Here is a 21,374-nt window from a genome sequence, read left to right on the forward strand (position 1 = left end):
ATTAAAATGGTGAATTTTATGTTATGTGAATTTTGTCACAATGTTATATATTTTTGAATGAGTGAATACATGAGTAAAATACCTATTATATTTACACATATACATGAGATGGCCTGCCTGTGCCACTGCACAGGCATAGATATCTCTGCTTTGTGGACTTTTTTTTTTTCTTTTGGAGACAGAGTCTTGCTCTGTCACCCAGGCTGGAGTGCAGTGGTGCGATCTCGGCTCACTGCAACCCCCGCTTTCCGGGTGCAAGTGATTCTCCTGCCTCAGCCTCCCAAGTAACAGACTACAGATGCCCACCACAATGCCCTGCTAATTTTTGTATTTTTAGTAGTAGGGGTGGGGTTTCACCATGTTGGCCAGGCTGGTCTCGAACTCCGGACCTCATGATCCACCGACCTCGGCCTCCCAAAGTACTGGGATTACAGGCGTGAGCCACCGTGCCTGGCCTGCTTTGTGGAGTTTTTAGTGGAAAATTCCAAACATATGCAAAAGTAGAACAGCATAATAAACCATCACATACCTACCACCTACCTTCAACAATTAGCAACTCATGGCCAAACTAACTCCATTTATACCCTGACCCACTTCTCCACACCCACTGGATTGTTTTGTAGCAAACTGTAGGTATTTCAGCATGTATCTCTCAAAGCTAAGAGCTCTTTTTTTAAAACTTACATTATCATACCTAAAAAATTATTCCTTAATATAATCAAAGAATCGTGTTCAATTTTCATATATTTGAACATCTCACAAATATCCTTTTTATTTTTATTATTTAGTTATGTATTGAGACAGGGTCTTCCTCTGTCACCCAGGCTGGAGTGCAGTGGGGCAGTCATAGCTCATTGCAGCCTTGAACTAACTCATGGGCTCAATTGATCCTCCTGCCTCCTTCCCAAGTAGCTGGGACCACAGATGTGTGCCACCATACCTAGCTAATTTTTCTTTTTATAGAGACAGGGTCTCACTATGTTCCTCAGGCTGTTGTTGAACTCGAGCAATCCTCCTGCCTTGGCTTCCTAAAGTACTGGGATTACAGGTGTGAGCCACCGTATCCAGCCACAAACATCCTTTTTAGAGTTGACTTGTTGCATTGTGGTTTTAAAGAGACCAAACTACTTTTCTCAGAACTGACCTAGTAAGTTCATTCTCAGCCATCATGAAATCTTGAGGAAGTTAAAGTTTCTTATCTGAAGATGACTGAAGGTGGACAAGATGCTATTAGTTTCATTCACACACGTTTTCTGAAGAGTTTCTGAGAAACATCTTTGCCCACTGTAACCCACACTGCTGTGTGGCAGTAGATGTCAGTCATGAAATGCCAGTGAGACCACTGAAATCCTAATCCAAGAGGTCCCAGGTTAGCCCTGCAAGTCACCAGGAGGAACCTCTCTATTCTACCTCTTGGCTATTAGTATCTTAACATTTCCCCGCTTTTGTTTTATGCAATTCTGGGTGACTCCTTTTTCTGCTGGAGACTCCTAGTAAAATTCACTTTTGCACACTGTCCAAACTAGTATCCTACGTTGTCAACCTCCTTAAGAGTCAGGGAGCAACAGGGTGTGCACTGGAGTCATAGGCTACAGCTAAGGCTGTCTTAAAGAAATTGTGAAGTTGACTGGTTTCTTTTTCCCCTCCTTTTATTCTGTTTTTATAATATACTTACTGACCCACATAGGCATGTATTTTTATATAATCTGTTACAAGGTTGACTTGATTCTTTTATTTTCCTCTTTCTCCATGTTTTAGTGAACTTTCCCCTTCACCCTGGGCCTGTTACTCTCACCTGTACCTCCACTTTTCCTCCCAGATACTTTGAGCTCCAGCATAATGGCCCCCTTCAGCTTATGCTTACTCCTTCCATTCACTCCTCAATTCTACCATACTCCCAATGCCAACTTTGTTATACCCTCTAAAGTGACCCCTCTCTTTTGGGGCACAGGGTCTCACTCTGTCACCCAGGCTGGAGTGCAGTGGTGCAATCTTGGCTCACCACAGCCTCGACCTCCTGGGCTCAAGCCATACTCCTGCCTTAACTTCCTCACCCCCAGTAGCAGGGACTACAGGTGCACGCCACCATGCCTGGCTAATTTTTGTATTTTTTGTAATGATGGGTTTCGCCATATTGCCCAGGTTGGCCTCGAACTCCTGGGCTCAAGTGATCCTCCCATCTCGGCCTCCCAAAGTGCTGGGATTACAGGCCTACACCACCACGCCTGGCCCCATGACCCCTCTTTTATCTGCTGGAAAATAAAAAAAATGGGCTTTGAGGACCCACTTCTCTTCAGGAGTCAATGCATTCTGCTGCTTGATAATAGCCCAATGTGTGCCTTTAATTCTCACCACAGCCTTTGAGAGGAGGTACCAATATTGCCCATTTTACAGCTAGGGAACTTGAGGTACAGAGAAGTTAGATAACACATCTGAGATTAATAAGTATGGGAGGCCAAATACAAATCCAGAAAACCTTCTTAACCACTATGCTCTACCCCTTAACCCAAGAAGTGATTTTTATGGTTATAGAGAATAGTACCTCAGAGGTAGGAGATATTCACCTGAGATCAGACAAAGTAGCAACTGCTTATTTCTATTAGGTCAAATTGGCTCTTTTATTTGAGCATTTCCTAAAATGTTCTCTGGAAAACTACCTAAGGATTAATTGTGAATAAACTCATCTAATTTAGAATATATAGGCTAGGCACAGTGGCTCATGCCTGTAATATCAGCACTTTGGGAGGCTGAGATGGGAGGATCACTTGACGCCAGGAGTTAGAGACGAGCCTGGGCAACATAGTGGGACCTCGTCTCTACAAAAAATACAAAGGTTAGCGGGTATAGTGGTGTGTGCCTGTAGTCCCAATTAATAGAGAAGCCGAGGCAGGAGGATCCCTTGAGCCCAGGAGTTCGAGACTGCAGTGAGCTAGGATGGTACCACTGCACTCCAGCCTGGACAATGCAGTGAGATCCTGTCTCAAAAAAAGGAAGGAAGGAAGAAAGGGAGGAAGGAAATATAGTACATTGTATTCACTTATTGGAATTTCTTAAGTCTACATTGACATATTAAAGGTCCTAAAAACAAAGAATAGAGAAACTTATTTCACTTTGTTTAGCATAGTATTTCCCAAACCTATAGAGGATGGAACCTTTTCCTGCTGCATAACACTTCTTGACTTCCCAAGGAAATACTGCTTTCTGTAAACTTTCTGAAGTGAAGATAAACAGGGATTATTTCAGAAATTATGTTTTGTTTTGTTTTTTTTTGAGATGGAGTCTCACTTTGTCACCCAGGCTGGAGTGCAGTGGTGTGGTCTCAGCCCACTGCAACCTCTGCCTCCCAGGTTCAAGCGATTCTCCTGCCTCAGCCTCCTGAGTAGCTGGGATTACAGATGCAAACCACTGCGCCCGGTTAATGTTTATATTTTTAGTAGACACAGGGTTTTACCGTGTTGGCCAGGCTGGTCTCGAACTCCTGACCTCAGGTGATCCACCTACCTCGGCCACCCAAAGTGCTGGGATTACAGGCAGGAGCCACCATGCCCGGCAGAAATTGTGTTTTAATTAAAACAAAGCCTAACTGGCTAAATTAATTACAGGTCCAGCTTGACCTGTAAGAAATAAGCAGTTGCTTAATTAAAACATCTGAATCTCTAGCCAAATGGCATTCATCAGCGTGTTTTATCGTAACCCTTTCTGACCTGGAGGAGTTTTAGGAAGGGAATGGTGATGGTACAATTGTGCCATATGTAGGCAGGGAGACCCGCTGGAGCAGCCTGAACGTGAATGAACCTCCCAGGCTCCATTCGGCAAGCTTGTATCAGGAGAGCCCCAAGGTGAAATTTCAGCTCTGACAATTATAGTTGGTGTCCAGTGTCTTCCTCTGTAAACACTGACCTCAGATTTAGTAGATATAAACTGCCCAAGTTATTTCCATAAAATGACCCAGCTGGATCTAAAGGTAGACTATAATGTCACCAGCTATCTGTAGTCATTTCCTAAGTAATAACTGGCCAAAGAATACCTGGTTCTTTAGTTCTAAATTAGGACTACATCTCATTGTCAATGCTCAGTTGTAGGGAAGCAGCCAGGGGATGGGGCTGCCAGAACTTGGGATCATCCAAGGCTTTTGGCAGCAGAGGTGGAAGTAAGAGGCCCTGCATGGGCCGGGCGCGGTGGCTCAAGCCTGTAATCCCAGCACTTTGGGAGGCCGAGACGGGCGGATCACTAGGTCAGGAGATCGAGACCATCCTGGCTAACAGGGTGAAACCCCGTCTCTACTAAAAAATACAAAAAGCTAGCCGGGCGACGTGGCGGGCGCCTGTAGTCCCAGCTACTCGGGAGGCTGAGGCAGGAGAATGGCGTAAACCCGGGAGACGGAGCTTGCAGTGAGCTGAGATCTGGCCACTGCACTCCAGCCCGGGGACAGAGCGAGACTCCGTCTCAAAAAAAAAAAAAAAAAAAAGGAGGCCCTGCATGGAGGATGTTGGAGGAGGAAAGGCCAAATGTGCAGAAGCAGCAGGCCCATAGGATTTTTGAGAGTTGGTAAAAGCAGCCAGTGGTCTGAGGAGCTCCCAGGATCCCATGATAAGACTGGCTGGGAGCCTTTACCTTCACAGCTCCAGACAGCTAGGTCAGCCCCTCTTTGCTAATGGAATACTCCAGTTCATTCTTTCCCAAATTTGCCTTTCATAAGAATCACTCCAGGTGCTTATTAAACATGCATGTTCCCATACCCCATCCCAGAAGTATTGAATCGGAATGTTTAATGGATGCCTGTGTGATTCATACGATGAGGCAAGTTTGGGGAAACACTGTTCTTTCTAGTTGCTCCAGGGCTGTTACTCAGTAGTAATGGGCTCAGTCTGTTCCTCCTAGTGCTTTTGTTTCCTGTCAGCTAAATTTTTAGCCTGACTGGGGACTCCACAGGGGTCCATGTCATTTCAGAAGAGATGGCAGGCCCAGTGTGGTGGCTCATGCCTGTAATCCCAGCACTTTGAGGGGCTGAGGCAGGAGGATCACTTGAGCCTAGGAGTTTGAGACCATTGTGGGCAACATAGGGAGATCCCATATCTATAAAAACTTTAAAAAATTAGCTAGGTTTGGTGGCATGCACCTGTAATCCCAGCTATTCGGGAGACTGAGGCAGGAGGATTGCCTGAACCCAAGAGTTCAAGGCTGCAGTGAGCTATGATTGCACCACTACATGCCAGCCTGGGCAACAACAACAAGAAGACAAGGTTTCACGGTGTTGGCCAGGATGGTCTCAATCTCTTGATGTTGTGATCTGCCTGCCTCAGCCTCCCAAAGTGCTGGGATTACAGGTGTGAGCTACTGTGCCCAGCTGGCAAGGCCTCAAGGCTTTGGGCTCTTAGCCCCTATGGCCAAGGTCAAGTCTAGCCTGATGTTGGGTCCCAGCTGGAATAAGTTTATGTTTTCTCCCTTTTCTCTTGGTTAGCTTTACCCCTCTTGTTTTAATAAGAAGTAGTTTAGAAGTAGTTTGATGGACTGATATTGGTGTCACTGTGGTACCTTTTATATTAAACCTCTTATCTGCTTTAATTAGCCAAGAGTATGAGGCATATACTATGTTCAGAATTAGGAACAAAAAGCGAACTAAGCATGTCCCCACTTTCTGGACTTTTTTTTTTTTTTTTTTTTTTTTTGAAGACAGAGTCTCGCTCTGTTGCCCAGGCTGGAGTGTAATGGCGCAGTCTCGGCTCGCTGCAACCTCCACCTCCTGGGTTCAAGCAATTCTCCTACCTCAGCCTCCCAAGTAGCTGGGATTGTAGGCGCACACCACCAAACCTGGCTAATTTTCATATTTTTAGTAAAGACAGCATTTTGCCATGTTGGTTAGGCTGGTCTCAAACTCCTGACTTCAGGTGATCTGCCCGTCTCAGCCTCCCATGGTGTTGCAATTACAGGCGTGAGCCATAGCGCCCAGCCTCTGGACATTTTTAAAAGTTTGTGTGGGCCGGGTGCAGTGGCTCACACCTGTAATCCCAGCACTTTGGGACGCCGAGGTGGGTGGATCACCTGAGGTCAGGGGTTTGAGACCAGCCTGGCCAACATGATAAAACCCCATATCTACTAAAGACACAAAAATTAGCCAGGCTTGGTGGCAGGCACCTGTAGTCCCAGCTACTTGGGAGGCTGAGGCAGGAGAATCACTTGAGCCAGGGAGGCAGAGGTTGCAGTGAGCCAAGATTGCGCCACTGCACTCCAGGCTAGGTGACTCCATCTCAAAAAAAACCAAAAATCAAAAACAAAAATGTGTGAGTTTGGGATAATGGAAAGTTTTGGAGATGGATAGTGGTGAGGATTGCACAATAATGTGAATATACTTAATGCCACTTAAATCTACACTTAAAAAGGATTAAAATGGTAAGTTTTATTGTTATGTATATTTTACCACAATTTAAAAAAAAACTTGTTTAGGAGACAGTATATCCAATAACCAACTGAGGAAGACATTTCACAAAGTGATAAACTAGTGAAGCACAGGAATTTAAAGGGATACTTGAGTAAAGTAGATTGAACACTCAACTTTCATGATGGTTTTGAAGGAGGTAAAGAATCAGTAGACTGGAAAATTAGGCAAATGGAGAGATGGCATGTGCCAAGAGAACAATAAGTCATATGTAGTTGAAAGCAAATTTCTAAAAGGAGGGGTCTGTTACAGAGGCAACCCTCATAGTACCCTCCAACCTGGGCACGAGAAACATTTGCTGGATAGATGAGGGGATGAGGAACCCAAAGCAAATAGTGAAAGAGGAAATCTATATTAGTAGATGGGGACTGTGAGAGATTAACCAGCCCCTTGCTTTGTGTGAGTAGAAGAGTATTGTCTTGATTCCAAGTGACTTGCTGGAAACTGTTGTGGTGTTGTAACTTGGAAGTGACAGAAAGGAAATTCCTGAAGACCCTGCGGGGTGAGCAGTTGGAGAGATGTTGGAAATGCCATCTCATTGGTCTGCTCATTTGGGGCCAACAGCCCGATAAGGCATCTCTGCCCTACACAGGAGCTGGGAAAGACCTGGAGGTGGACCTTGGAGCAGAAGCCAGGTCTTACACGGAGCCCAGCACAGGCCAGGGCTTTGTGGAACAGACAAAGCCTAAAGCCTGCTGGGCAGCTGAGGTGAAGGCAGCTTCCCGCAAAGGTGTTCCTTACTGTGAGGACCCCAGATTTGTAGGATACTTCACATAGAACTGGTGGATCAGCTGAAACAAAGATTCTAGGAACCAGAACTACCAAGGCTTCCCAGATGGGGCTGAAGAAGAGAGTAGGGGTGGGGCCAGGTGCCTGATAAGCTAACCATGCCAGCCACACCATCTCTGGCTAGGCTGGCGCATAGTAGGCGTTCAGTAAATATTTGCTACATTTGAATTGAAAACCCACTTGTTTCTATTTTGTATTAATTGCTTTTTGTTTGTTTGTTTTTATTTGCTCTTAGTATACTGGCAAGGAGTTACCTCGTTTTTTAAAAAGTTGATATTTGATTCAGCGGGGGATTGATCCACATTAGAACAGAATGGCCCCTTGGATACTAACGGCCACTCTTTCATCCTCATAGCCTCACTTTCCTCCCTGGTGATTCCCTCAATGTCTCCCTCAGCCCCACCTCTGTTCAACACACACTTCCCACGTTCAGATACTGACTTGCTGATGGCTCCCAAGTCTCCCTTCCAAGCTGTGTACCTGTAATATCTAACTGCCCACTGGACATCTCCTCTTATTTGTTCCTCAGATTCCTGCATCTCAGCATGTCCAAAATTGCACAATTATCTCACTTCTCTGACTTGCTGCTGCTACTTCTCCCCCTCTTGAGAGGTATCACCCTCTACCCAATGTCTCCGGTTAGAAGCCTCAGCTATATATGACTCCACCATTTTCTTAACTCATCCCTAGTGTTGCTGAGTCTACCTGAGGCATGGCTCTCAATTCCAGCCTCACCCGTCTGAACCTGACCCGTGCCAGCTTTCCAGATATACACACAGGCACCTTCTCGTTCTACCACTGCCAGTTGGAGGCAAATAGTTCTTAGAACTCCAGGCTCTCTCAGAGAAAGTTAGCCAACTTCAGAATTAATTCCTTCTGCTATGTGTTCACAGGAGGTACTGCACCTCCCTGGCCTTACAAATTCTTTGGATTTCTTAGTTCTTCTCCGGAACCCTAAATCTCATGTGAGCCCAGCCAGTGAGCTGGGTGTCCTCCTTTTTGTTCCCACCAGTTCCTAAACTCTTGGGGCTCTGGGTATCACACCTACTTCTCTTCGAACACCGAGACTTGGGCAGTGGTTCTCAACCCTGGCTGCACATCGGAATCGTAATCAGTTTAAAGGATTACCGATGCCTGGGCACCACCCAGACCAATTAAATCATTCTTTCTGGAGGTGGAGCCCTGGCACTGGTATTTTGTCAAGTCTCCAGAGGTGATTTTAATGTTCAGCCAAGGTTGAGAATGACTGGTTTAATGCATATATTTCTACCATCTATGCCTTAGATCCTCAGAACTGTGCCCACTCTCCAGACTGGCCCTTTCAAGTTCTTCTCCAGGAATTGCTTAACCTGCAATGACTGTGCTCTGCCTTTAACTACCTATTATCCAACAGCAACTCTGTACATGCCAATGGGAAACAAATATAACTATATGCCAACAGTGGGCAGTGTTATGTTTTGGCCACCACCCTGAATCTATTTACCTTGATTTTCCTCTGGGTGTCTGCCCCAGTCCTACACCCACTTCATGCCTTCTGTCAGAAGCTGCCTCCACACCTCAGCCCAGGGCCACATGTGACCCAGACTGAGCCAATCAGGACATTCCATTCCTCTGGCCACAGTGATGGGCTCAGGAATCGGCCTGTGCCCCAAGGCAGGGCAGTCAGACACGGTAAGGCTTAGTTTGGAGACTTTGGCTTGACCTGTTTGGGAATTTGCTAGACTTGAATGTGAGATGGGAGTCCAGGAGAGAGCTTACCTGAGGATAGAGCCCAAACAGAACAAGAAAACCCCAGGGAGGGACCCTGTCCTTGAAGATCATAGTCTAGTGGAGGAGACACCTGTTGATAGGGGTAAAGGTGACAGTGAGTGTGACAGCTCAGAGCATGGGGCAGCATAATCAGGATGCCCCTGGGGCACTTGCAGCTGGCTGGGCTATTCATGTGGTCATTTCTATTTTTGGCTCTTGGAATTGAATTCTGCTGGGAGGCAGCCAGTGAGGTCCGAAGTCCTCTCAAAAAGGTTGTTGGATTGTTTGTTGACTGACCCCCCACCTCTGTTCCCAGCAGCTACAGCTTCCCAGGCCCTTGCATTGCTAGAGTCCCTGGCTCTTCTCTCTAATCAGGCTCCCAGCCTCACTGGGGGCTGATTATGACACTTCCTGTCCTTCCCCAATCTTGGGGTCTTGCTAAGATCCTCCTGACAAGCTTCTCCTGCTTCCAGCCTGCCTTTCCACAACCTTCTCCCATCTGCTGCCAGGGAAGCTAAGACACAAGTCTGATCATGCCACCCTCCTACTTCAAAACCTCCACTAACTCCCTGTGGCCTCAGAATCAAGTCCAAACTCCTAACATGACCTAGAGGTCTTTTACAGAGTGGTCCCAACTTACCTCTCCTTCCTGGCCACTTCCCATAACACTGTTGAGCCAACCACATGGACATTCTTGTCATTTCCTGTATAAGTCATGGCCTTTAATGCCCCTGTGCCTCAGCATGTGCTGGTCTCGTTGCGGGACATAGAAATGATCTTCCCTCCTATACATCCTTGAGGACCCAACTCACACATCCCCTTTTTGAAGCCTTTTGCAGGAAGTACTTTATTCATACCTCAGTTACATTATATTTAGCTTATTGTTTAAGGACACAGACTGGCTCAAAATAGGTGCTCAGTTAAGATTAAATCAATGGGTAGGCTGGGCACGGTGGCTCACACCAGCACTTTGGGAGGCCAAGGCAGGTGGATCATGAGGTCAGTAGTTCAAGACCAGCCTGACCAACATGGTGAAACCCTGTCTCTACTAAAAATACAAAAAATTAGCTGGGCATGGTGGCGCATGCCTCTAATCCCAGCTACTTGGGAGGCTGAGGCAGGAGAATCACTTGAACCCAGGAGGCAGAAGTTGCAGTGAGCAGAGCTCGCACCACTGTACTCCAGCCTGGGTGACAGTGTGAGACTCTGTCTAAATAAATAAATAAATAAATAAATAAATAAATAAATAAGTAGATGCTATCAAAATCTCTGGAGGCATCCAGGACACATAGACTTAGGAGAGCCCTGGATGGGAGAGGCAGAGGACAGATGGGACTTTTGGAAATCGTTTATAGCTCACCTTCCTAAGAGCAGGCCCTTGGCCTGATTGGAAACAGCAGGGGCTAGGGCTGGTGGTCCCACACTGATCTGGTGTCATCTATTAATCGTCTTCTCTGATCCTTAGGTGCCCTGTAGAGGGGTCCTGAATCTATGGAGGGCTCTGGATATAGGTTGGCAAAGTGTTATCTGGCAGGAAGTACACAAGCTGTTTCCATGGTGGGGGCAGTTTCAGAATCCTGAAAATGACTACTAAATTTTAAAATGTTGATTATATAAGAACCATTTTCACCATATTAATTCAGTCACAATAAATGAAAATGTCACCTTAGTTCCACCATTATAGCCAGTAATAATAATAATAATAATAATAATAATACCTGTAATGTATTTAAGATGTACTATACTAGGGACTGAGCTAAGCACTTTACAGATATGATCTCATTCACTCTTCTTTTTTTTTTTTTTTGAGACGGAGTCTCTCTTCTGTTACTCATGCTAGAGTGCAGTAATGCTATATCTTGGCTTACTGCAACCTCTGCCTCCTGGGTTTAAGTGATTCTCCTGCCTCAGCCTCCTGAGTAGCTGAGATTACAGGCATGTGCCATCATGCTCAGCTAATTTTTATATTTTCAGTAGAGACAGGGTTTCACCATGTTGGTCAGGCTGGTCCTGAACTCCTGACCTCAGGTGATCCACCCAGCCTATCCTCCGTGATCCACCCAGCTTATCCTCCCCAAGTGCTGGGATTACAGGTGTGTGCCACCACACCTGGCCTCGTTCACTCTTCTTAACAGTCCAAAGATATATCCCCACTTTGTAGATGAGAGCACTGAGGCTAGAAGTTAAAAACTTGCCCATGGTCACAGATAGTCAATGGTACAGCCAGGACTTAATGCAGGTTTGAGTCCAATACTGATGCCTTTACCCTGCATTCCTTCTGCCATCCTAATAAAATTTTTCATTTTCTATACTCCAGGCCTTGTCCATATATTCTAATTTTACATAATTATAAGCACAGCTGTAATTCAGATTATTTTACAAACTTAACTTTATATCCTAATACACATCCCATCCACCAAGTCCTGTTGAGTCTACCTCTAAAACATCTATAATCTGTAATCCACTTCCCTTCATCTCCACCCTTATCTTTTGTCTAGAGCTTCTTAATCAGTCTCCATGTTTTACTCTTGTCCTCTTCTTATCTCCTCTTCTCCCAGGAGTGAATGATCTTTTAACAGTATAAACCAGATCATGGCATTCCCCAACCCATCAGTGGGTTCTCACTGCATTTGAATAAATTGCAAATCCTTAATCCAGCCAAAGGGCCCTGCATACTTCACCCATGCTTTGCTAAGCTCACTGTACTCTAACCACACTGGCCTTCTCCCAGCTCTTCAAAACAGCCTGATTCTCTACCACCTCAGGTCCTTTTCAGTTTCCTCTGCTTGGGACCCTCCCCTCATGCTCCCCTTGACTGATGCCTCTTTGTCTTCAAGCCTTTTCTTTTTTTTTTTTAGATGGAGTCTCACTCTGTCGCCCAGGCTGGAGTGCAGTGGTGCAATCTCAGCTCACTGCAACCTCTGCCTCCTGGGTTCAAGTGATTCTCCTGCCTCAGCCTCCTAAGTAGCTGGGATTACAGGTGTGTACCACCATGCCTGGCTAGATTTTGTATTTTTAGTAGAGATGGGGTTTTGCCATGTTGGCCAGGCTGGTCTTGAACTCCTGGCCTCTAGTGATCTGCCTGCCTTGGCCTCCCAAAGTGCTGGGACTACAGGCATGAGCCACCACACCCAGCCATCAAGCATCTTTTTAAATGTCTCTTTAACAGGCCATTCCTGACCACCCTCCTCAACCTAAATTAGGTCTCCTATTCACACAGATAGTAGTTTATATATTTGTGTGTTTATTTGATTAATACCATTCACACAATCTTACAGTCCTGTGACAGAAGGACTTGTCTGTTTTGCTGAGCACTTTATCCCTAATGCCCAACACAGTGCCAGATACATAGCAGGTAATCAACATTTATTGAAAGAATAAATATGTTTCTATATTACTCTACAAGCTTCACAAATATAATCTAATAGCTGCATAATACCCGACAGTTATCCCTTTAATTAATGGCTTTAATAAGACATTTGTTTCATATGCAGTTGAAAGAACTGACCTTTTATTGTTAGAAGAAAAAAAAAATGTTTGAAGTCCCAGCCATACCAGAAATCTGAGCACACTAATAATAACATTATGCATGTACATGGTGAGCCTAATTTTGCTGTTGAAAGTAAAAATACAGGCTGGGCGCAGTGGCTCATGCCTGTAATCCTAGCACTTTGGGAGGCCGAGGCGGGTGGATCACGAGTTCAGGAGATCAAAACATGGTGAAACCCTGTCTCTACCAAAAATACAAAAAAAGAAAAAAAAAAAGCCGGGTGTGGTGGCATGCACCTGCAGTCCCAGCTACTGGGGAGGCTGAGGCAAGAGAATCGCTTGAATCTGGGAAGTGGGAGTTGCAGTGAGCCAAGATCGCACCACTGCCACCGCACTCTACCCTGGATGAGCAGAGTGAGACTCTGTCTCAAAAATAATAATAATAATAATAAATAAAATAAAATAAATGAAAAACTGTGATTTCAGTGGCTTGCCTTTGAAGTTATTCGAACACTTCAAAATCCTCAGGTATTACCTGATAAATGACTTGTTCAGTGGTCTACAAGCTCACTTTTCTGATATTGCTGATTATTTTATTTTTTACAACCTTTTTTTTGTGTGTGTGAGATAGAGTCTTGCTCTTTCACCAGGCTGGAGTGCAGTGGCGCGATCTTGGCTCACTGCAACCTCCACCTCCTGGGTTCAATCGATTCTTGTGCCTCAGCCTCCTGAGTAGCTGGGACTACAGGTGTGCGCCACTACGCCCGGCTAATTTTTGTATTTTTAGTCAAGACAGGGTTTCACCATGTTGGCCAGAATTGTCTCGATCTCCTGACCTCCTGATCCGCCCACCTCGGCCTCCCAAAGTGCTGGGATTACAGGTGTGAGCCACCGCACCCAGCCCTATTTTTTACAAACTTTTAATCTTGGAATAATTTTAAATTTAGAGAAAAGTTGCCAAGGTAATACAGAGAGTTCTCATATATCCCTACCCAGCTTCCCCTATGAACATCGTACATTTCCGTGGCACATTTGTCATAACTAAGGAACCAATGCTGGCACGTAACTATTAACTAAACTCCAGACTATTTGGATTTCACCCGTTTTTCTTCTTTATGTTCCGGGATCTGATCCAGGATCCTGCACTACATTTAGTTGTTATGTCTCCTTAGTCTCCTCTGGTCTGTAGCGGTTTCTTAGTCTTTTCTTGGCTTTGATGACCTTGAACAGTTTTGAGGAGTATTGGTCAGGTCTTTTGCAGAACATCTCTCAATTTGGGTTTGCCTGATGTGTTTCTCATGATTAAACTGGAGTTATGGGTTTTGGGAAAAAATATCACATAGATGAAGTGCCCTTCTCATCACACCCTAGGAGGGGGATACATGGTATCAACGGGACATCACTGGTGATGCTAATTTTCATTACTTGTAAGGTAGTATCTGCCAGGTTTTTCCACTGTAAAGTTCCTATTTTTCCCTTCCATACTATATTCTTTTTTTGGAGACAGAGTCTCACTCTATCCCCTAGGCTGGAGTGCAGTGGCGCAATCTTGGCTCACTGCAACCTCCGTCTCCCAGGTTCAAACAATTCTCCTACCTCAGCCTCTTGAGTAACTACAGGCACCTGCCATCATGTCCAGCTAATTTTTGTATTTTTAATAGAGACAGGGTTTCGCCATGTTGGCCAGGCTGATCTCAAACTCCTGACCTCAGGTGATCCACTTGCCTCAGCCTCCCAAAGTGCTGGGATTACAGGTGTGACCCACCGCACTGGGCCTCCATACTATATTCTTTGAAAGCAAATCACTAAGACACTAAGACCAGCCCACCCTCAAGTGGAAGTGGGGACAGGGTGATGGTGGTGGTGGCATTAAACTCTACCTCCTGGAGGGGGGAACATCTACCATAAGAAAGATTGTCTCTTCTCCACTTATTTACTTATTCAATAATTTATATCAGTATGAACTCATGTATACTTATTTTATATTTTGGGCTATAATCTTATACAACATGATTCACTTTGTTGCTCAAATTGTTCCAGTTTTGCCCATTGGGAGCTTTTCCAGTTGGCTCCTGTGTCCCTTCCACATGCCCCATCCTTTTGTTTTTTTGAGTACTTCCTTACTTTCCAGTACCACAAGATGCTCATCTTGTATTTTCCCTGTCCCAGACCTAGAAGTAGCCATTTCTCTGGGAGCCTGGGAGCTAGCTTTTGAGACTCAAGAGCCCAGAGCTGTGGAATGTTACTGTATTAGACACAGTGCTTCCCTGCTCAGGATGCTCAGGAGAATTTGTGAGCAATAAAGAAGAGGAAGGGTACGCATGGAGCTGCTGCCTGTTTCCTTAGCTCCCCAGGCTTGGATATACTCTCTGGTGAGCTACCCACAGTTATCTGATCTGCCTGGGTTAGACTGTAGAATGTTCCTCAGACCAACTGCCTTTGCCTGGCAATCAGATGTTGGAAGCCTCTGCTGTCTGCACAGAATAGCAAACATTCTGAGTCCCTGAGCTTATGCTGGTCAAGGTCTGCCCTCCTGGGCTGGACTTCTGTGGGCATTGCTGCCCTGCTCATTCCCAACCAAAGATCTATCCAAATACCAGTTTGTATTTTCCTAACAGTGTTGTTTCAAATTTGGCTTCTGTCCCATCTCCTCCCTCTCATGCATGCTCAGTAGGTGTCCTTGCTTCCTTTAGGAAAAAGCAGTGCACCAGGCAAGAGTTCCTGCAACCTCTCTCGCCTTCCCTGGGACAACAGCTTCTACCTTCTCCAAGGCTAACTCCTCCCACTGAGCCTGGATCCATCCTCTCCCGCTTTCTCCAGGACCATCCCTCTTGCTCATATCTTTGACCTTGCCCCCCACTGACACCCCCAGCCCCCTTCACTGGCTCTTCTTGCTCAGCCTAAAAGGATATTTAAGTCCCTTGGCCTAAAAAGACCCTTCTCAGTCTTGCCTCAACCTCCAGCCAGCACAGAATCTCTCTCCCCTTCACTTTGGGCTTCTTGAAAGGACAGACCTCATCGATCATCTCCCTTCACTACTGAGCCATGGAGACCACGGAGATAGGAGTTTCCACAGAAAAAGGGTGACTATATTGGCTTCCATGGAGGGACACTGATAGGGAAATCAAGTGGCCCCTCTCAAGGAAGGATTCCTTGATGATGAAATACTGCCAGAAAGGACTGCCCCAGAAAATTAGACTGAGAACTGGAACGATCTGAAAAAGCTCCCAAGAAGCAGGACCCGACCTGTGCCTGGAGTTGTTGGGGTTGAAGGAGAGGAGTGGAGGCCACTCCCCACATGGATGGCAGCCATAAGTTGGAGAAAGGAGGGGCATCCATTTCCAAATCTTTTCGGATCCACTGTTTTCTCTCATCTCAGGGTGACAGCCTTTATCCCACAGTGACAGTCACTTTAATCAGTATTTAACCTCATGTAGGCTCATACCTCCAGCATCGCCACTGACTACGCAAAGTGGACAGAGTGATTCACCACCCACCGGGTTTGCCTCGTTGCATCTTGCCAAGGTAATGGGGGTGTGCCCTTTCCATCAGTGGAGCAAAAGGAAACTCATGTTCAGCGTTTGGCCCCTCCACATTGGGGCTCTATCTTCTGGTACCCCTACTCCAGCTGGGTGGCTCCTGCTATTCATTCTCCTGCTGACTTCTCTCCTTGACCCTGCAAGAAACACCTTCCCTTCAAGTACCCTGGCTCAGCCCTAGTCTTTGGAATTCAGCTTGTGGTAGATAAACTTCCTCTAGGATCAAGAGCTCATCAGCCTAAGCTGTACACAGACTCACCTATGCTCATAGACCCTGGCCAGTTTTGTGGTCTATGGTCTGATGCTTATTCATTCATTCAGCACATACTTGTGGAGGATCTTCAGGCACACTTGTAGGCACTGGGGATACAATGATGAGCAAAAAGATATGGCTTCATAAGAGTTTGCAGATGCAGCTGAGTAATTTCCCAACTATATAATACAAACAAGTGCAATGAAGAAAAAGTATGTCCCACCCAGGGTATTAGGTAAAGCTTCCAAAGGAAGTGACAGTTTTAACTGAGGTCTGAAGAATGAGTAGGAATTAACAAGGCAAGACAGTTGGGGTTACTGAGCCAGGAGAGGAGAAAAATCTTCCCAAACAGAATAGCATGTGCAAAGGCCCTAGAGCAGGAAGGATGGCCTGCTAGCTGGAGTGTAGGAAGCAAGGCAGAGAGTGGGAGGAGGAAAGGCTAGAAAGGGCAGTGGAGGCTGGAGGGGCAGGGCCTTGTAGGACCATGTTCATTATCTGGGTTTTCATCCCAAGAATGGTGGGAAGAAAGCCACTTAAGGATATTACAGAGCAACATGATCAGATTTGTACTTGAGAAATTACTGACCAGTGTGAAGCACAGATGAGAAGGGGGCTGGTGCCCCTATAAGGAGAGTTGGAGGTTAGGTGACAGCTGTGGTCCCAAGAGAGGTGAAGGCAGGGTGTGCCTGTGCTCCATCCGCTTGTCCCTTGACTTCTTTTTTCCTTTTTTTTTTTTTTTTTTAGATGAAATCTCACTCTGTCAACCAGGCTGGAGTGCAGTGGCATGATCTCAGCTCGCTGCAACCTCTGCTTCCTGGGTTCACGCGATTCTTGTGCCTCAGCCTCCCGAGTAGCTGGGACTACAGGCACCCGTCACCACGCCCGGCTAATTTTTTTTTTTTTTTTGTATTTTTAGTAGAGACGGGGTTTCACCGTGTTAGCCAGGATGGGCTCGATCTCCTGACCTCGTGATTTGCCCGCCTTGGCCTCCCAAAGTGCTGGGATTACAGGCGTGAGCCACCGCACCCAGCCAATTTTTGTATTTTTAATAGAGGCAGGGTTTCACCATGTTGGCCAGGCTGGTCGCGAACTCCTGACTGCAAATGATCCACCCACCTCGTCTTCCAAAGTGATAGGGTTACAAGTGTGCGCCATCGCGCCCGGCCTGCCTTTTTTACTGTCCTGAGATGCCAGGCTTATGCGGGCAGTGTTTTCTCAGCAGAAGATGATCCCGTGGAAGGCCCGGGGGGATGAAGATTAGGTTAGTCCCAGTGCCAGCCTTTGGTAGAAACTCAGGACCTGATAGGTAGAAAGGGGACAAAGAGAGCCTGCTCTTCTTCAAGTTCTACTTTTGCCATCCTAATTCCCCTTGCTTTAAGGATAAAACCAAGCTTGATGAAGTCTCCTTAAAACTGGCCCTTCAGGTGGGAGCCCTCATCTCATTTTTATCCAGGAAAGAGCCCAGAGCACCTGCCGCGGGCTGTAGGCTCTTCTTTGCCACACTGGCTTCTGGAATTTCACAGTGGCGTTTACCTTAAGGCCACTCGGCCGGGCAACTAGCAGGAAGATGAAGGTGGGGCACAGCTATGCCCATCTCAGACTCTGGAGACCCGAACGAACTCTAATCTGAATGTGTGACCTTGGGCAAATCACTTACCCTCCCCAGGCCTCGGTTTCCTTATCTGCAAAGTAAAGGTAGCCCCAAAGTCCCCACCAGGTGCGAATGGGACTTTCGTCCATCAGGCAGGATGTTGGTGGCACTGCGCCAGGCCCCCGGGTCGGCGTGGGGCGGGGGCGCGCCAACGCGGGGCCGTCACCGAGGACTGGGTGGCCCGGGAGAAAAGCGGCGACTGCGCGGCGGCGTGGGGGACGGCGCACACACTGCTGTGCCCCCCGCCTCTTGGCTCTCTGCCGCGGCCCGGGGGCCACGAGGTTACGTAAGGAGCCGGGCGGGGAGGGCGGGGCGGGCACCGCCCCAGCGCGGCCGCCCAGCCCGCGGTGGCCCAGCCCCCGCCCGCCCGCGCCTGGCGGCGGTGGCGGCGGTGGCGGCGGCGGCAGCGGCAGCAGTGGCAGCCGCGCAGCCCTGCGGAATGGAGCGGCGCCGGGGCTGAGCCGGGCGCGCACGGGCCGCCGCATGTGCCGCGCGGGGAGCGGCTCTCTAGCGGGCGGAGAGCGAGCGCTAAAGGCCCCGTCGGAGCGGCCGCCGGAGCAGCGCCGGAGATGGGGTGAGTGAGCCCGCGCCGCGCGCTGTCCGCGCGCCCCTCCGGAGGGACTGCGGGGCCGCGGCTCGCGTACGCGGGCTCGGAGCCTCCGGGCGGGCCGGCCCCCGCCTCCCCAAGCCGGAGCGAGCGCACAGTCGGCGCCCGGGAGCCTGGGGCCACCTGACCCGCGCCTTCCGCCGGGGCGCTCGGACACGCGGCAGGGGCACCCTGGCCTGGGCGCGGAGCCCATGGCCCTTCCCCTCCCATACAGCCCGGGCGCGGGGGCACCTGACGGGGACCGGTGCCCTGGCCGGCCTCCTGCCGCGGCCATTCCGCGGTCTCTTCGCCCCTGGGAGCGATCAACTCCAGGGCCTGTGTAAGTCTAAGCAGTTTGTCGTTCTCCACGTTTGGATTTATTACAAGCAAAATATAAATCGAAGTTTTCCTGGAAATAATCAAATAATAATAAACCTTCAGCGTAGGAATAGTGGACTTTGGATCTGCTTTGAGATGCTGAAGATGATGCAAGTCTATAAGGAACCTAGGTGAGGCTTCAGTCTTTGAAACAACTGAGTAGATGCTCAGGAGGGAAGTTGAAATACTCTGTCGAAGTGACTAATGCTTCTGAGTATATAAAGTAATTTAAGCTCTCTCCGAGCAGTAGGCTCTGTGAGTCTAGGAGCCACTGTGCTAATAGCACAATAACTCCTTACATCTGCTCACCCTATTTGGGCACACGTTGATGGTTTGCCATACGTATTCAGGGGACACTTATGCCCACTTTACAGATGAGGAAACTGAGGCCCAAAGTAGTTCGGTGACTTCCCCCAGGCTGTGTAGCTGATGAGCATTTGTGTAGCAGGAGGACACTTAGTCGGCAGTGGCAAGGCCACTGCCTGACATGTGAGCATGGAGGTGGGCAAGTGAACCAGAGTTCCTAAATCTCTCTATTCCCTGCTGTTGAGCCCAGCATTCTTCCAGCAGCCCTTCGCAGGACTCAAATGCTTCTGCTCTGAGGGTCTAGAGATCTTGCTTTCCTGTTTGGGATGGGTGGGGCCTGGGAAGGCAAGAGTGAAGTGTAAGGAGCAAGATTATCCTGGTGCCCTGGCTCAGCCCCCCTGGGTCTGTGGCTTTCTTGCACCATACCCCAGGTAAGTTTCTGGAGTCATTTTGCCTGGTAAGCCTTAGCCATAGGAGCTGCAGAGTGTGTGAGGGGATCAGACGCAGGCCAAGAGGAATTTTGAGGAATGGAAGTATGAGGGCTGTGGGCCAACATGAACTGGACATGACAGAGGTGGGTGACAGAGAGGAGGAAGTGAGATGGGCAGTGAGAGCTGAAGAAGTTTGCTTACATTGAGGAGATTTCACATGAACAGCAACTGTAGGTGATTTTACCCAGAGGCACCCAAGCTGGCAGGCCGTATTTCTGTAACATTTCCAGTGAGTCTTCAGTGAACTGTGAAAAGGCTGATCTTTGAGCAGTGGGAGCCTTTGAGGTTCTCAGATTTCATACTTTAAAAAAATGTACAGGGAAAAAGAAGTTGGCAAATGTAAGGTCTCAGGATGGAAGATAAAAGGGATCCGGTAATTTTAACTCTCTCTCTGGCCCTCCCTCCCCCTGACCAACACAAAACCAATCCATCATACTTGTGTGATCAAAAACAAATACTGAAACTCTGTGGTTGAGATCAAATAGTTCTGTGGAAATGAAAATGTTTACTTATAAAACCTTAAAGAAAATGTGAAAAAATAATTTTTGTGGAGAAGCAGGGAGGAGACGCTTGGGGATTTTGTTTAAACACAGAATATGTCTTTCATGTAATTTTAACATCATCCAATAAATGTATATATCACTCACTTCTTGTAGGTAAAGGCTGGTTTGTAACTCCTACCTACCTCTGCCATTTTTAATAGATCCATGTTTTCTATTATTTATGTGAAAATACAAACCATGGTCGTAAATTGAGATGCAGCTAAGGGCTGGGGAAGCAGTTCAGACAGAAGAGTGGAGGGAGCCGTTTTAACTGAAAATAGAACCAATGTCATCCTTTCTGAGAGTTGTGTAGGATGGAGGGGGAAGAACTTTTTGAAAGGGCAGCTAGTAGGAAACCTTGCTGGAATCCTACAGCTTTGTCATGGCTCTGCTGTGTAGACAGGACTAGGATTTAAGGGGAAAAAAAACAAACTGAGTTTACCTCCCCCCCCGCCACTTGAGATGCTTCTCCTCCTTCAAATGTTCACTACCATTTCCTACTTCTCTTCTGCGACGTGTTCTGTGTTAAGTGTGGTCTCCAGTGAGTTTGTGTTCCTACTCCCTAAGGCAACTATTTCATACCTGTTCCCCTTTCCAGACCTCTCCCCTTCCTATGCACACCCCTGGCTTCCCTTTCGATTGACAAGATAGGCACTTTTGACCAAGGGAATGTCTTCATTTTGCCGCCACCTAGTCTAGTATGCAGCTGCTGCTACCTTCTCCTACCTGCCTGCTGTGCTGGATGGCCAGTACCTCATCTCTTCCTACTAGAGGCCCCATCTTCTGGAGTAGCGTCCATTCCATCCCTTCCTCTTCCCATCTTTTCTCTCCTTCCTAACCTCCTTTCTCTCCTTCCTAACCACTTTTCTCTCTGGGGTCTTCTCCATCAGTATAGGAGCATACATCTGTCCAACAGAACTTTCTGCACTGCTGGAAATGTTCTGTATCTGCGTGGCAGCCACCAGCACATGTGGTTATTGGACACTTGAAATGTGGTTGTTGAGACTGAGGACCTGAATTTTTAACTTAATCTAAATTTAAATAGCCACATGTAGCCAGTGACCACCATATTGGATAGCATAGCTTTAGTTTCTCTCATCTTAAAAAGGAGCTCTCCCTCCCTCCTACATCCCTCTCCTGTTTCACTTCTTTGCTCTTCTTCACC

The 21,374-nt window shown here is 47.3% G+C and overlaps 1 protein-coding gene across 15 annotated transcripts in view; it reads left to right on the forward strand.

Moving 5' to 3' along the window:
• The window catches only part of HOMER2 (homer scaffold protein 2), a 142,347-nt gene that overhangs the window by 19,075 nt on the left and 101,898 nt on the right, over positions 1-21,374 (forward strand). For 5 of the 15 annotated variants that reach the window (XM_077940150.1, XM_077940152.1, XM_077940151.1 and 2 more), the window contains exon 1: positions 18,321-18,480. The exons of 4 other annotated variants lie outside the window; for them this stretch is intronic. In XM_077940150.1, the coding sequence (XP_077796276.1) occupies positions 18,476-18,480 (5 nt within the window). In that variant the 5' untranslated portion in view covers positions 18,321-18,475. Of the gene's footprint in view, positions 1-15,156; positions 15,989-18,320; positions 18,833-21,374 lie in introns of those variants that run through there. 6 more of the 15 variants (XM_077940156.1, XM_028851265.2, XM_077940154.1 and 3 more) reach the window with 2 other exon arrangements.

The sequence above is a fragment of the Macaca mulatta genome, chromosome 7 (assembly GCF_049350105.2).
Source record: "Macaca mulatta isolate MMU2019108-1 chromosome 7, T2T-MMU8v2.0, whole genome shotgun sequence".
Lineage (NCBI taxonomy): Eukaryota > Metazoa > Chordata > Mammalia > Primates > Cercopithecidae > Macaca > Macaca mulatta.